At 36.1% G+C, this 16002-nt stretch overlaps 1 protein-coding gene and 1 non-coding gene across 4 annotated transcripts in view; both read right to left on the bottom strand.

Moving 5' to 3' along the window:
* Positions 1 to 1200: 1200 nt before the first annotated feature.
* The window catches only part of LOC107264397 (calcium/calmodulin-dependent 3',5'-cyclic nucleotide phosphodiesterase 1), a 31826-nt gene continuing 17024 nt past the window's right edge, over positions 1201 to 16002 (bottom strand). Inside the window, exons 3-13 of one of the 3 annotated variants that reach the window (XM_025081686.1) lie at positions 15514 to 15739; positions 15022 to 15135; positions 11753 to 11905; positions 9520 to 9573; positions 6973 to 7222; positions 5815 to 6072; positions 5243 to 5412; positions 4879 to 5124; positions 4569 to 4795; positions 4366 to 4461; positions 1201 to 4299 (exon numbers count right to left, since the gene is read on the bottom strand). In XM_025081686.1, coding sequence (XP_024937454.1) covers positions 4208 to 4299; positions 4366 to 4461; positions 4569 to 4795; positions 4879 to 5124; positions 5243 to 5412; positions 5815 to 6072; positions 6973 to 7222; positions 9520 to 9573; positions 11753 to 11905; positions 15022 to 15135; positions 15514 to 15739 — 1886 coding nt within the window. In that variant the 3' untranslated portion in view covers positions 1201 to 4207. The remainder of the gene's footprint in view (positions 4300 to 4365; positions 4462 to 4568; positions 4796 to 4878; positions 5125 to 5242; positions 5413 to 5814; positions 6073 to 6972; positions 7223 to 9519; positions 9574 to 11752; positions 11906 to 15021; positions 15136 to 15513; positions 15740 to 16002) is intronic. The other 2 variants (XM_025081687.1, XM_025081688.1) reach the window with 2 other exon arrangements.
* On the bottom strand, positions 13161 to 13232 carry Trnat-cgu. Its single transcript has one exon. It is a non-coding gene; the product is annotated as a tRNA-Thr (tRNA).

Genomic DNA, 16002 nt, shown 5'->3' with positions numbered 1-16002 from the left:
TTTTTCTTCCCCCCCCCCCCCCACTCACTCTCTCTCACTCTCATACTCACACGCTCACACGCACTTATCACACAGTAATACAATCTACGATTTTAATGTTAAAAAACGTCCAATCCCGTAAGCGTGTTAGTCGAGCACAATCCGTGCAGAGACATATACGTAGCACAAAACTACCCCTACGTACGCACAGACGGATGATACATAGTAATTAATGTAGTAGAGTCTGAAAACTACAGCACACACTGTATAGATTAACCTAAATCTTAAAAATTATTGTTTATTGGTCGAGTATTGTTTGCCCCTTGTATGAACGCAGTTATTACGTTATTTTTGTTAAGCGCAGCGCGTGCGAAAAAAAAATTATTTTTTTTCCAGAATTTTTCAAAATTTCATTATCACTCATCGGAATCCACCTGAAATTACGTTTACGCGATATTAACGCTCGTTATCGTTATCATTCAATCTCAGAGTCAAATACGTCATTGACAACGATTTGTCGTCTTCAATTACGTCATTCCCCCCTCGTCGTCATAAATTTGATCACTTATTCATACGTCTTCTTTTGATTTTGTTTCTATTCCCTCCGAAGCACACGCCTTTTTTTTACCTACGTAATTAAATCCCTATGATCAATCTTATTTTTCGAAATACTGTACTGTAGTTTGAACGCGGTCGCGTATATATATTATTTATTATAAATTTATGTATTTATGTACAGTAATTGAACCGCGATTCGAATTTATTATTTTTTTAACCCTATTGCGCGATTTGGCCCCTTGCCCGCTGCAGGAAGTAATGCCCGAGAGATCGTTTTAAAGGTAACGCCAACTCGGCTCGTAATTGCTAATTTAATTATTTGTCCCCGAAAAAATGGCATCAGATAAAAATTTGTCTCGTTTTCATTGCGAGTTGGAAGAAAGACAGGGGAGAAAACATTAGTTACGTAATCGGATGAAAAATAAATAAATATAATAACATCTGAAAATAAATATCACGCGGTGGACGGATACTCGATTTATCCCACGTACAATTCTTCTACAAAGTAAAACGGCTGATTGGTTTGCGCTTGTAATTTTGGAGTGTTATTATGACTGACGTTGCTGTACAAATATGATGAATAAATAATGAACTTTTAAGGGAAGTGGGAATAAAAAAGAGGGTGGAAGATGAAGAGTGGGTATGAAATTAAAAAAAAATTAATTATCCAGTTAATTAAACGAGTACACTCTCTTTCTCTCTTTCTCTTTCTCTTCTCTCTCACTTGCTGGCTTTTTTCACTGCCACTTCTAAGCTTAATTAGTATATTGGATGAATAATCTCGCTGAATCTCGTTCCGGGAAAAATAATATGTAGGAATAATCTCAAACAAGGGACAGATGTCTTGCTTGGTATACGGTATTATGTAAGTACAAAGAAAATCTTAGCTTGTACCTTTTAATTAAGGTTCCCCCAAGGCCATTGCGCCTTGCAGGGGTGCCGGGAGCCTCGGCGAATGCCTAAGTAATAAAGCTATCATCCCGGTCAGTTTAGGAGCTTTTCTTGATAAGCTCCTTAAAAGTTCAATCATAATTGTCAAGCCTTCAAACATCAAACACACCGAGAGCGTAATCTTAATTGTTCAGTACGAGCACGTGAGACACGCATTTTGCCATTGTTCTTTCTCTACTTTGTTTTCATATAATAAGTTACACTGGCAATTTTAATACATTGACCATAGTACAATAGTCTTTGAATTTTTACGTTATTGGCATTTTCAAAATTCTGGCACAATGAGTGTCCAACGGTTTCGTTGCTTTTGTCGGTGACAGTGTTACACGTGGCTACTCAAATTTGGAACTGAATTTTTTTCACACTGACACTCATTTTAAAATTATTCTTAGATTCGGATATAATTATGTTTGCGTCGGGACGAATGTTACTTAATTGTTCTCTATTGATTTGTGTATATTGCTGGAATTTCAGTATTGTTACTTATTGTTTCTTTGATGATGGATAACACTGTCACGCGACTAGACGTTAAGCATGGTTTTTGCGTTAATAGCTATTAGAAGGCTTGGATGTTATATATAAAAACAGCACATTTAACGACTATGCTAATAGTGGCGTGGGTGAATAAATAATGAAGACTTAAAAGGAAAAAAAAAAATTGCAAAGTGCGCGAATGTCGGACGAATATATTATACCTTGTTTACCTATGATATCGCATACTCGGAGGTAAAACGTAGAGGGTGAATATTTTCATCGCGAATATTCCATCGTTCAATGTGGATTATCATCGACGTGCTTAAATCAGGTACATTATAAATTTTATTCTTTGAGTTTTCACGCTTTGTATCGATAATATCGTTTTCAGGTAAATATAGATCGGACAGTGGATCGTTCAATATCGTTAATATTTGTAAAATATTATTATTTTACATAATTATCATAAATATGATTTGGAATTGACACTGCGTGAATTAAAGAAAAAAATTTAATACTCATAAACTTCAATAACTTTTTAATATTTTTTATTACTGGACAGAAGAAAAAAGAGGGCGGATTCGTTTTACCTCGGAGTCCCGATAATTAACCTACGTATGTACTTACGATATTATAATACTTCAATTATGATTATTTAATGACTATGCCAGTAATATTATGTTAATTCGCGCTATTGCAAATTATCATTTATCTTTTCGCTCACTGTTTATAACAATGATTTCACGTAATTGCGCGGTAATCGAATTACGTCTTATTTATTTTTGTCACGCGTTACAGTTATGTAAATTTTACATGTGACAGACAAATTCCCCACACGTGCCTGCTGACTGCAAAATTAATGCGCCTACTTTACTCGTGATCTACTTGCCGTTACTAGTTGCTGATACTTGATCTCAATGGACGTAAATGTAAATCCAACAAAAAAAAGGACACATAAGAAAATTCTACTTGCCATGAATCAACGTCGGATTCTTTTTCGAAAATAATTTTATCATTCATATTTACACACGGAACATAGAACCATATTGAATAAACATTACTGAATACACAATTTGCCATTTTTTTAAGATTACTTTTTCTTTGTCATTCTTGTAGCGAATTTACCACTCGATGAGTTGGTACAGGTTACGCGTGTAAATATGTACAAAGATTTTATTGAGAAATTAGTAATTTCTTTCTGTTTCGTATTGTTTAAATGTATGACCTATTTACGAAATAAGCGTGCCGCTTTTTGAACCTCTATTAATATTTTTTGCACATTCCCCGACATATTCACGCAATTTTACCTTAAACCAGACCAGCTGGAGTTTTTTAAAAAAGAATTCTGCGAGCACTTAATATAATACGGTTGGTAATTGCAATATTTTTTTTAATACTTTACTTTGTCACGCTTACTGTCAACTAGTACGGTTCCCATGCTGCAAAAAGCCTTAATACATCGGTACAGCTACAAAGTTACTTTTTACCTTAAACTTGACCATCGTTGAGCGACCATCGTTTGTTCGTCAATAGAATTTTTCCATTATTTTATCATTATTAGATTAGATTGCTTGTACAGTTATCGTTCGATATTTGATTCTCGTCATGAAAACAAGAATTGACAGACAGTAAAAAAACTTCCTCTAGCTGATTGGAACGTTATCTATATTGATATATTGGTGAGTCAAGTATTAAATACAATGAAACTTATGATCCAGGTAATCCTTCCCATTGTACTGATAAGAGTATGATAATATAATAATCTTATATCGGACAACAACTATAGTTCACGAAGGCCAATTGCGTTTACTACCATCAGGTAACAGTAGTGATTTTCTTTTTTTAAATAGCTCAAAGAATATATTGTCGATATATCTTTGTTTGATTTCATAAAAAATAATGTTCCCGAAGGTGCCACAGCAATTAGCACAACAAATACTCAAAATCGTAGTACATTTTATATTATTAATTTAGACAAATCCCTTTAATACAGTAATCACGTATTGTTCACAATACATCAAGAATGTTGGAACCATACACAGTAAAAAGATTCGCGATTGGCCAATAAAAGCATTTTGCAGCGAATGGGCACGTTCACACATACGGAGTGCACTGTTGTGCAATTTATGAAGTAAAGTCGAGTATGCGTTTATCCTCAGTCTATATGTATAGCAAATAACCATTATATATACAACTTTTAAACCTTAAGACTAACTTCTAGCCTTTCCATTATCGCAATTAATATTTATTCCTCGGACGTTGCTTCTGCTCCTCCGTCTTCCTTCTGATCTTCTCCAGTTTTTTGTTCTTGTTCCCTCTGTGCCCGAGCTTCAGCATCTGCAAATATAAATTTAATTACAATTCTTCTGTCAATTCACAAAACCAATTGTCAGTTATCTATACCATTTGCCGCTTGTTCCTTCCATATCTTCTTGTTCTCCGCAAGACACTGAATCCACGGTTTATTGATCTTGAAGCGTCTGTCATTGGCTGCGGCACCTGAAATAATTGGTTATCGATATAAAAAATTGGATCATTAAATTAAATACAGCATATTACGACCCAAAACTCTGTTTTACAAAAATAAAAATATTTCTTATCCCTACCATTGCTAGGATCTTCAGCTTCCTCTTTGACGTTCAACGGTGCTAAAACAGTTTCCAGCATATCGCTGCAAACCTGCATACTGGGCTCAACGATGAACTCGATAAATCCAATTTGCGACTCAGCCACAAGTGTATTGTTTCTGTCGCACAAAGGAGAAAATGGCAGTCCTAGTGCTCTCTCCTTGTCGCCTTGTCTGAAGAACTCCTCGAGCAGCTGCATTGTCCATCTGAACAAGAGAATAAAGTCTCATCACAGTCAGCCACTACTATTGCACAGCTCAGGCATGACAATAAAATTTAACATTGTTACCTATTATGAAGATCCCATCTCTTGGCAGGATGCGAAATGTCACAACAGTGAAGAACGAGACTGACAGCTTTACTCTTGTCGACACTGGGCTCGGCAAGACTCAAAAGATTTTTCATGTTCTTCAACTGTTGAAAGTGGAAGCTCATATCGGTTGCCAGGACCATGTCTATTACCAAAGAGCGAAACTCCCGGAATTCCTCCCTGGATAAATTCTGCAATATGTTGCATTCTTCCTCCCGTAAGATTCTGTAACAAAATTAAAACGAATTGCCGTTACTTACAGCTCCTTGATATTCACATGGGCAGAAGCAAAACGGAAGCGCGGACTATAAGTGATATACGGGTTAGGGAAATCGGTTCGTACCGGAAACTGGCTGAAATATGATGATTTTCCAGGACCGCCCGGTCGTTGTAGAGGAGAGCCGTGTCACTTCCGGACATCACGTGGAAATTGTTGGTGGTTCCAGTGTGCTCGTAGTCGTGGATGATGGCTGCCACTAGGGTAGCAAATATCTCGAGGTCCGTCAGCCAGTTCTGAATGCCATGGTAAACGAGAGTAATTAAAGCCTGGAGTCCCATTGGAGTACGGCTAATTAATTATTTCGGTTAAATCACTAAAGTCTACCATGTAGTGATTACGGCGGAATAAATAATGGCTGGTATTAATGTTTAACCGAGAGAAAATTTTTGTTACTGAGTTTATGAAATTGTGGTCAGTGACGAAGGTAAGATTAATTATTTTATTTATTTTTTTTTTTTTTTTTAAAAACATCATTCGGGTTAACCCACCATCAAACCTGTCTGACACAGTACGTAATGCATAGTTTGGGCTACGTCAGCTGCATGAAGGTTGTTGTTTTTTTTTTTTTTTTTTTTTTTTTTTTTTTTTTTTTTTTTTTTTTTTTTTCATTAAAAACATCATTCGGGTTAACCCACCATCAAACCTGTCTGACACAGTACGTAATGCATAGTTTGGGCTACGTCAGCTGCATGAAGGTTGTTGTGATATGGGTTTCGGTGCCTGCAGTATCCCTCTTCGACCCTTCCGAGGAAGCTTTCGAGAACTGTCGGAGGTACTTTAAATTTGTGAATCATCCCGTATCGATTAAGGAGATCATACCCCAGGTACTTGACTGGCGCGCCATGAGCAGCATCGTTCAGAGAGAAGACATCAAAGGACCAGTCGTCGAGCGTCTTTGATGTAACAAAAGAATAATCAACTTTGAATTATAACGAATTCAAGAAGAATAATTACAAGTTAAGGTTACATCTAATTAGTCTTATTTCATGTCTGGGTATCAAGGTAAAGCCGTATACCGTGTAAAGAAGGGTCTGAATAATTAAAAGAAAAGTTATATAGTACATAAAGACCAAGTGGGGATGAACGGAAGTTATAAAAAGTAAAAGATGAAGTTAATTCACTGTGAAGAAAAACAAAAATTGTTCAGGAGTGTACTTCGAGTTGAAATGACAAAAACTATGGACAGTAGCCAGAGTGAACATCTTATACAAGAATCGAGTGGGTTTAGCATGAAGGACGGTGAGATTTGAGGCTCTTGAGCAGTGGGGGATAAGAAAGGAAAAAAAGGTGAAATGACAAAAAGAAGGAAATAAAGAAAGAGTATCTCTCGAACCGTTGGGTCGTGCCTTTCTTTGTTATCACAAAGAAAGTAAATTCTTGGTCCGACTTCCGGTAGCTAATATTTGCACAAGCCCACCAGCTTGACTGGTATTATTTGACTTCCGTTAGTAATCGGGTCATTGCGTTGTCACAGATTTAAAAAAGTGACGTCATAATTTTGAATCCATTTTTTCCAAAAAAAATGGTTTCCTCTCAAATTCGAGTTTACGAGTACCAACCCAACGATCAGGCTCGCCGGACGTTCAATTCTTCTTAATCATATCCGTACGCAATTTGAAAAAGGGCAATATTTTCAAATACACCGAAATTTCACGAGGCTACAAATTTACCGGAAATTACTTTCTCTGAGCTCAACCCCTCTTTCTCACTTCCGCCAAAGTCGTAACGGGACGTAAAATTGGTCCGCTATGTATAATAAGAAGAAATCCTATATATCCCTACGGTCTACGTACCTTGAGCACCTTGACGACCTCCTGGGGAAATTGCATAAGGGCCGGATTGGTGACCCGCCTGTATATCCGGTCGACGAAGATCCCAGCCCGGATGGCATGAGCGACCGAACGAAATTTCGGCTTCTCGTCTGCCTTGCGACGCGTCGTAGCCAATTGCCTCGTGAACGTAGACGCGAGCCACTCGCGCACTTCCGGTGGCACCGCGTCGGGCTGCACTTCCGACAGTTCGTCATCTTCGTCGGCGAGTCTCCTGATAGAGAGTTAAAAGTGTTTACGTTAGTCGTGAAAATTATGAGATTTTGAAAAAAAATAATTTAACCAAAAAAAAAGAACGCCTCTAAGTTCAATGCATATAAACTATTAAAAAAAAAAAAAAATAATAAAAATATATCATCGCCATGATTCCTATTAATTCTCTCGCGCTCTTCAACTATGTTGTATCTATCGTTGCTCAGAGTCACGAGGCTTTAGAAATTGGATGATTGCGTGATTTGCATGTAACGACTCTTACGTATTTAAAACAGCGAGGGTACGAATGTTGTGTATATCTGATTATGAAGTAAACACGTGAAAATTTATATTAATATTAATAAAAAAAATTTATCGATATCACTCGCAGCATGCACCTTTCTGTACGATCTTATGAATTGTTGTAATGTTGTCATTGTTATGTTACACCTTTTTTTTTTTTTTTTCTTTTTCAACTATCAGCGGCACTATAGCGAATAACGATCTTGCGCAACGTTCATTACAAATTTGTCGCTACTTCGCCTACGTACCTATACTACTTACTGTTAAGTTTCGAGCCAGATAGCTCTGGATAGTAGATTCGTTACTCCTCGACTGTGTCGCCATGTATTTTTCTTAGGCTCGCTCGAGTAAGCGCAACGCGACCAACTTGTAATAAATTCAAATACAATTGTCGAACAAGAACATTGAGAGCTATTGAGATCAATCGAAAAATTGTACTTCGTTTTTCCAATATTACGTGGTTATCGCTCGCGAGTGATAATTCGCGAGTGATAACACTTGGGCAATGCTTTCGATTTGAACATTTATTTCAAAGCTATTTAACGACATGGAAACACAGGACTGATATATATATATATATATATATATATATATATATATATATATATATATATATATATATATATATATATATATATATATATATATATATATATATATATATATATATATATATATATATATATATATATATATATATATATATATTGTATATTGGCATAGTATAAAATGCAACAGCTTCAGCAAGCTCTTAATTTAATATAAAATGAAAATTCTTGCCTTTGTATAAAGCCAAATTAACAATTAGCAACTGGCGAATGCTACTAATATTATTATTGTTTATAAAAAAGAAAGATTACTTTTTTTTATCCATATACAATTATAGGACTTTGTAGCTGGTTTTCTGGTCGTAGGGATTGGTGGGAGGGTATGACCAAGTTTGAAAAATAAAATTTAAAAGTAATTATGCAGTTGAAAAAAAAATCATAATACCGACCTATAATTAAACGCGAGAGTCAATGTTTTATTAATAATAAAAGTGTTTTCAAATGACCTCGAGTGTCGCCTGGTATGATTTATTTAAATATTAATTCCCCTGTGCGAATTTCTCCGAGGATCAGTGCCGACGTTAAACTCCTTATCAACTTTAAGTCCATGAATTTCGCCCACGACGCGATTCAACGAAATTGGTTGCTTTCGTTGCTGATAATATCGGGGGATCTATTCTCACGTAAAACTCGTTTCCATTAGAAGGCAGGGATAGGGATTGAATGGGTGGGTGGTTGGTTGGGGGAGGGGGGGGAGGTTGTACCCACGTTCAACACCATGAAATTAAGAATAACGAAGCGAATTAATTCGTTGAAAAGAAGTTTTCACTTGCTTAGTTACCGTGAAACACTGATCCTTTTCCTAGCCTGATTATTATCGATATACCTGGTGAGCACGAAAATGTAGTATTAATCCGAAAAAGCTTTCACTGTCTGTTTTTTTTTTATTTTAGCCAATTTGCTGGACGAGCCGCACGTGACGACCGTCATTTTTTGTGTAGGTATAAAAATGTAAATTTTTGTAATAAACAAAAAATGTGATTTTAAAATTACATATATATATACATACTTGGGTATCATGCGTGTCACTATAGGGTGACTTGATAAAAATTAATACGATCTACGCGGTATTATTTGTAACGGGGTAAAATGCACTGTGGGGAAAATAGAGGGATATTTGAAACTGATGATATCGATCAGGAAAAAATATGTCGATTTTTTGTTTTAAAATCGATATTCGATCATTCGATCGCGATCGATTACGCTTATCTTTAATGGATGACAGTATCTAGATTTTTTTTCTTAACTCAACGTAACTCATACATGCAAATTAAATCGTGTTGAGTATCTAACTATGAACACGTGTAAACACATCGGTATGAAATTTTTGAAAGAAAGTGCGTGATTTCTTTGAGCTAGACTTTTCTAAAACTTTTGTTGCTTTTGTTTTGTTTGTTTTGAGACGAACCTACGGGGTACACCCGGTTGGCAGGTGGCGGCCTTCTCCAGACGTTCAGCCTCTCTATAAATAAAACATCAAGGAAAACAAACGTCACAACAACATCGTATCAATGGAGCGAAAACAGCCTCGCAAATGGAAATACGTCTCACGTGACGTCGAGATTGATTGACAAATTTTTTGAAAATTATAATCCCATCGATTGAATCATACGAAAAAATTATTTTCTATCATCGATACAATTTTTCAAAAATTTCTTCCAATCAATCTCGTTCTCGACTCTTTGCTCTTACATGAAAAAATTTAACACGTATAGTACACTTTTGTGCATATGGGGTTGGGTCGTATCATCCTGGGACACCCTGTAGATAAATATTCACATGCATCTCCAGGGGGAATGCTCAGGATAACGATGCAACTTGCAACAGGCACATCCAAGGACGAACAGGCTACACCTAAAGAGAATCTCAAGAGAAAGAGAGAGAGAGAGAGAGAGAGGGAGAGAGAAAAAGAGAAAAGAAGAAATGGACATAAAGACAGACATACGTATAGATACAAGCAGACGGACAGGCGATTTTTCATGCCGTTACGGTAGAATGGTTAGTATAAATAGACAGATTATTAAAAGAAAATCTTGTCTTTGGTTCTATTATCATTTTTCATTTATCTCAGTACATCTACGCGAGGATCAAATCTACACGTGGATCCTTATACGCTTTTCTAACGCATTCGCCATTTTTTTTTCTATTTCACGGAAATTACATCGTCGCTCCTTGCATGGGTAAAAATGAATTTTGAAAAATGTTCACTCCTCCATTTTCTTCGATTTCAAATTTGAGTATAATTTGATGCTGGTTTGTGTTCAATTACGACTATATACTCTACCATGCTACGCTATATGCTGCATTGCCGTCTAGCTTGAGTTATGTGGTGGAGGTGAAGCCTCCGAAAGTAATGTATAGATATACCGCATCTTATGACTTCCTGACAATTTCAGTATTATTTTTCCTATCTATGCGAACCGATTTACACTCGCAGAACGATTAGTGTCTGGATCGATTATCGATCTGAAACTAATCGGTTGACATAGATAAGAAAAAAAAAAAAAAATGAGATTGTCAGGAAAGCATCGATAAGGGACAGTGTAGGTTATAGAAGTATATTTTGATAATGGATAGATGAGAATGAAAGTTTGGTCCAGACTCAAGACAGGATTGAGTAAATAATAAAAAAATGAATGAAAAATGGATTTTTATTTTTAAAAATTTTTGTCATATCTGATTCGTCCATAATACTTAGAACTCTGCCTTTGAGGGAAAGTCTACGTATTATTTTGATTTGTATCAGCTAATAGAAATATCCTAGGATAGTGAGACTAAGGAAGTAGATAAGCGTGTTATCAAGAGAGTGGAGAGAAACGCGTGTCTTGAATATAGGAGAATAAGCAGATTCTATTTATTTTTGTAACTTTTTTTTTTTCTTACAGACAAACCACAGCACAGTTTTCAATAGAACGATAGGTGATAGTCAATGAGAAAGAAAACTATTTACCTAAAGTTAACGCAACGCGTATATAGAATGTATTCCTTTGTGAACAATAATATTTTTGAGCGAAAAAGCTGATATTTTTGAAAACTGAAAAAAAATTAATACGAGGGTCACTCACCCGTGAAAATTCAAAATTTGAAAATTTCTCCAAGACAAATTGAAAATTTCAAAAAACCAGTATACAAGTATACAAACTGTCACGTCAATCCAAAAACACAGAACTTTTTTGTGTTTCATTTCTGTTGAGTTTTTGCTTTAAAAAAAATTCCTCGACCAAACGCATCGGAATAGTCAAATCGCCTCTTCGTTCAAATTTTGTTCACAAGCACGACGACGATAGCGATAACGCCTGATTGGCTACCGTTTGAATACATTCACATATATGTATAAACAAGTGTACACATAAATACATATGCGACACACGATTTCATTGTTACATAATTAATGACGTTGAAAGTTAAACAATGAATAGTGAATGTGGGATTGGTCAATTCAGGGTAGGATAGGGTAGGTCAGGTTTGTTTAGATAGGGTTGGTCTCATTTGGTATTTTTTTTTTTCCAGATAGATCACAGGTGACCAAGGGGGTTATCGACTGATCGAACTGATTGGCATATGTATGATGTATGTATGGTACAGGTTTATTAAGGTTCGCACAGGGTTTACTGGGGTTGGAAATGTGAATGTTTCGCAACCTTGCCCACACGGGGGTGCGAAGCTTCCGTTTCTGGGTGGCCACCACGTGGCCCTGTGCTCCATCCGTGTCCAATCCGACCCCCAGGGGTGTAGTCCCGTGGCCCGCCCCCCTACGCGACGATCGTGAGCACTCGGGCCCGCCTGAACTCACCCTGTAGTAGTGCTTGTTAGTCGTACGCATAATAGAACAGAATAGCATAAAGATTACAGTGCGATATTTTTTGTTGACTTTTTTCATAATTTCTCGGTTGGCATCACTGCCTTCGAAAAAAATCGTCATCGGCTCCGTAAAATACCTGTGAACGATGATACTGAAAATAATTAGTTAGTCGACTTGGTCTACGTGCTTGATCCTCTGGAAACGCCAAAAATTTCCACCGTTGAGTAGGTGCACCTGTTTTTTGAAATAAATTACATTTTTTGTTCCTGCCACTCCTTTGGGATTTTTACAAATTTTCTATTAAAAAAAATATTTTCTGTCACTTGCAAAACTGGTTCGCTTGAAGAGAAACAAATTTTTACGAATTTTCATTTTGACTGCGAACAGTACGTTAATTGGTATATTCTCGGTCCAAGGGAACAAGTGGCAAAGATTTTGAATTTGTTGAAATGCAAAATATATCGTCCTATCGTTGTGATGTTGTTCTCTTATATGGTATTACCTTGAATTTTGTCAATAGTTACATATCTGAACATATTTCTTCGTATGCTGATATATCGTACGTGTTATATCGTCAATTGGCACAATAAGTGTGTCAACTACGTGTAGATACATAGGTTTAATTTTCGAAGTTTTCAAATTGTGAAAGACAAGTCAGACAGAAAAGTAGGAAATAAGAAACAAGCTTGCGAGTACTTAGGTAAAGTTGCACAACAGCAGAGTAAAGAAGAAGTTTTGAGATGACCTCAAGTTTTGTGGTCAGCGTCGCCGCGGCCATTAAAAAAAATTTGAATATATGTATATAAGTGTGGGTATTTAACATTTTCGTGAAATTCCTGAGAATTGGGTTATATTCGAGTTACAGTAGAGTAAGAGAGTTTTAAGTGCGAAGAGGATGAAAATAAAAAAAAGCGAAGAACAGCTTGAAGTATATGTATATATAGGTATAGTTTAGATATATTAGAAGTCATAAACCGAAAGTCACGTTTACATCGAGACAACAATGATTATTTTAAAAAAGGGCCATTGGACAATTTTTATGTATCACGATATCAAAATCGAAAACGCAACAAGAAGCAAATCCAGTTACGATGGCTGAACCACTTTAGCTCGAGGTAAGAATTGGATTTTGAAATTTTTTTTTCGATTTTACTGAAAAAAACGAATATAACTAATTTTGTCATTTTCTTGTTCGGTGATGGAACGAAAAAAAATTTTTTTTAAGGACCTCGTGCCAAAAATCCATGTGCCTCCTGTGAGGATTGAACTCACGACCCCTGGTTTACGAGACCAGTGCTCTGCCACTGAGCTAAAGAGGCCCTACCCTTAATTCTCAGCCCTTGCAAAGAGACTCGATTGAAATCCCAAAATTTATAAATAGACAGTTCGACTATCATTCGTCCCTTTAATCTCTATATACAAAATACTTAAGAGCTCCAACGACTAAGTATAGTTTTTTTTTAAAAAGAAATACAATTCAGAAATAAAATCTCATACTATGTGAATACCAAAAATTAATAATTACCTACTAACAATTTCTTTTTGACAGATCTAATACAAAAAATGATTAACAGAAAAAAATCGAACATAACCTATGACACTATATTTTTTTTTATGTTATCAAATTACAATTAAATCCCAGTACCCATCAAAATTACCCTATCCATCCAAAAAAGACTACATATATATAATACGTAAATAAAATATTTACCATATCCACTTAGTTAGATTACAAATACGTATTATCAGTAAATCCACGAGAATCAATACTACAAAACAAATATATACCTATGTCACGATAGAATTGACTAAACAAACATTTGTCACAGGTAATACGTATCCGATTGTAAATTTTGATATATTCGAATAATTCAACCAACCATTGATTCACCGTTACCATCAAAATACCCAATTCGCCCTTAACCACAGAAACAATATGACTGCATGTAATCAGGTTTCGACCACGGACTAATAATAATCGTAACAAAGGTAATAAATGGCAATAGAGATTGAAGTAAAATTAAACCCGTGACTTTGCGGTAATCTCTATAGAACAATAACGGTCAACGATATTAATTATTATGATTAATTAATTAACCCTCCGAATATCTCACGTCACTCATATATCATATGGTATGATTTAGCGTCCTGAGGTATCATACTGATATTACATAGGGGTCGTGCGCGTGTGACACACACGCTAAGTCGAAGCCTACCTCAAATCTCATTTCTCAAATGGTTTCTCAATATATTTTATCAGATACAAACTGTAGATATTAAAATTCACGGGTCCAGAGTTGCTTCTTGGTTTTTCGACTCGAGATGCTGTAACTCTCAATGTACATTAAGTGATGTTATTTTTCAAAATTTTAGCGAGCATCTTTCGTGGCTGTATTTTATTAAAATTTATGTATATGTATATGTATGCTATCTATTTCCCAAGGTCGAATTAGCCGCAAGTAACCTGAGTGCATCTTAATAAGTATATCCACTGAGCGAATCAAGGCGAACAGAAGAGTAGCGAAATAATTAAATCGTTCAGTGAATACATACCTTTACGAATTTTTTTTTCGCGCACGATTATCTCGCGCAGCATCTCGTCTATGGACATTAAATTTAAGAGACTGTGCGGTTTCTTAATGTAATTGCGAATTTCGTGGACTCGAATTTCAGGAAGCGGTCGAGAGTGTCGGGTGATCGATTGCGTAACAGATTGGAGCAGGGAAAACATAAGGGAGGTAAAATAATGAAAATTTAATTCGACACTTATTTTTGCACGGTAACTGCCTAAGGGCCAATTTCCCCATTCCCGTTTCCGCTCACGTGCCAAAAACTCGGGACGCGCATCGAGCAAGGACTCGGAGGATCTTGTTTTTTATTTCCTGCTAAAAAGTAATGGAGAACGATCCAACGATAATTGTCCCTTTTATTTTTATCTTTGAGCTTTCCTCATTCTTTCTTTTGGGCATAATCGAATCTCCATTTATCGTTAGATGCGAATTTTTCTTCTGCCTTTTCTTGATCACACACGAAATTTTTTTTTCGTTTTTAGATTTTTTTTTTCATTTCTTTTTTCCTTCGATTTTATCTTTTTAGGAACACACTTACTTGGTCTCGTCGATGAAGACGGCTTCGAGGACGCGCGCGGCGTAATGCAAATTTCTCTGGAGCAATTCCGCGGATATTTCGCCGCGCTGCAACTGCCGCAACAGACATCTCAATCTGGAAAAAATAAAATTGCATGATTGTGTTGTTGGCAGTCGGCAATATATTTGTGAAATTTTGGAAAATTCGATTTTCCATCGAAAACTAAAGAATTGACTATAAAAATGTATTATTTGTATAATTAAAGAATTATTGCAAAATTTTACATTTTCGTAACACAACAAATGATAATCCGCATTGCAATCTTTTACTCGTCATAAAATTTTCCATGCAAATACTTGAAGAAATTGCAAAAATTTGTATTCGACTAACCCGTAAAATTTGTATGGCCATAATAAAAATGACAATCAATAACCCAATCCTTCTCTTGATAACTCCCAAATTTTGTGTTACGTCAAAATTTTGTATCTACCAATTAATTTCTATTGAACAAACCTGAGGGCAGCCTTGTCGCAGGCATCGGGTGTGTCGACGGCGGGCAATGTGTCGGTAGTGAGGTCTACATTGTCGAGGACCTCTTCGAGGTCAACGGATTGACCTCGCAAATAAGCTTCGGGGCTTTCAGGCGGTGCGGCACACTCGAGACTGCCACTTCCGCTTCCGGCACGGCTGGCTTTGCCTTTGCCGGAACTACGGCGCACTATCGTCAACGAGCCTTGCTCTGTAATTAAACAAGAAGAAAACAAAATTCAAAAGGCGTCAACAATTTACTTTAAAAAAAAAAAAAAATCCAAAACATCCACTATAAAATAGGTGCAAAAAATATATCATAATTTCCATAAACAGTCACGACGTAAACACCAAAAAATCCATTTACCCGATTAACACAATAATAATAAACGTGATACATAAATAAGTACACCATATAAAAATAAGTATCCAACAATAAAATTATTATTACCAGTAACATAAAGTATTACGCTT

Source organism: Cephus cinctus, unplaced genomic scaffold (assembly GCF_000341935.2).
Source record: "Cephus cinctus unplaced genomic scaffold, Ccin1 Ccin1_scaffold0169, whole genome shotgun sequence".
Taxonomy (NCBI): Eukaryota; Metazoa; Arthropoda; class Insecta; order Hymenoptera; family Cephidae; genus Cephus; species Cephus cinctus.
Note: the sequence above shows the minus strand (reverse complement) of the source record. Positions and strands in the feature narration are given on the sequence as shown.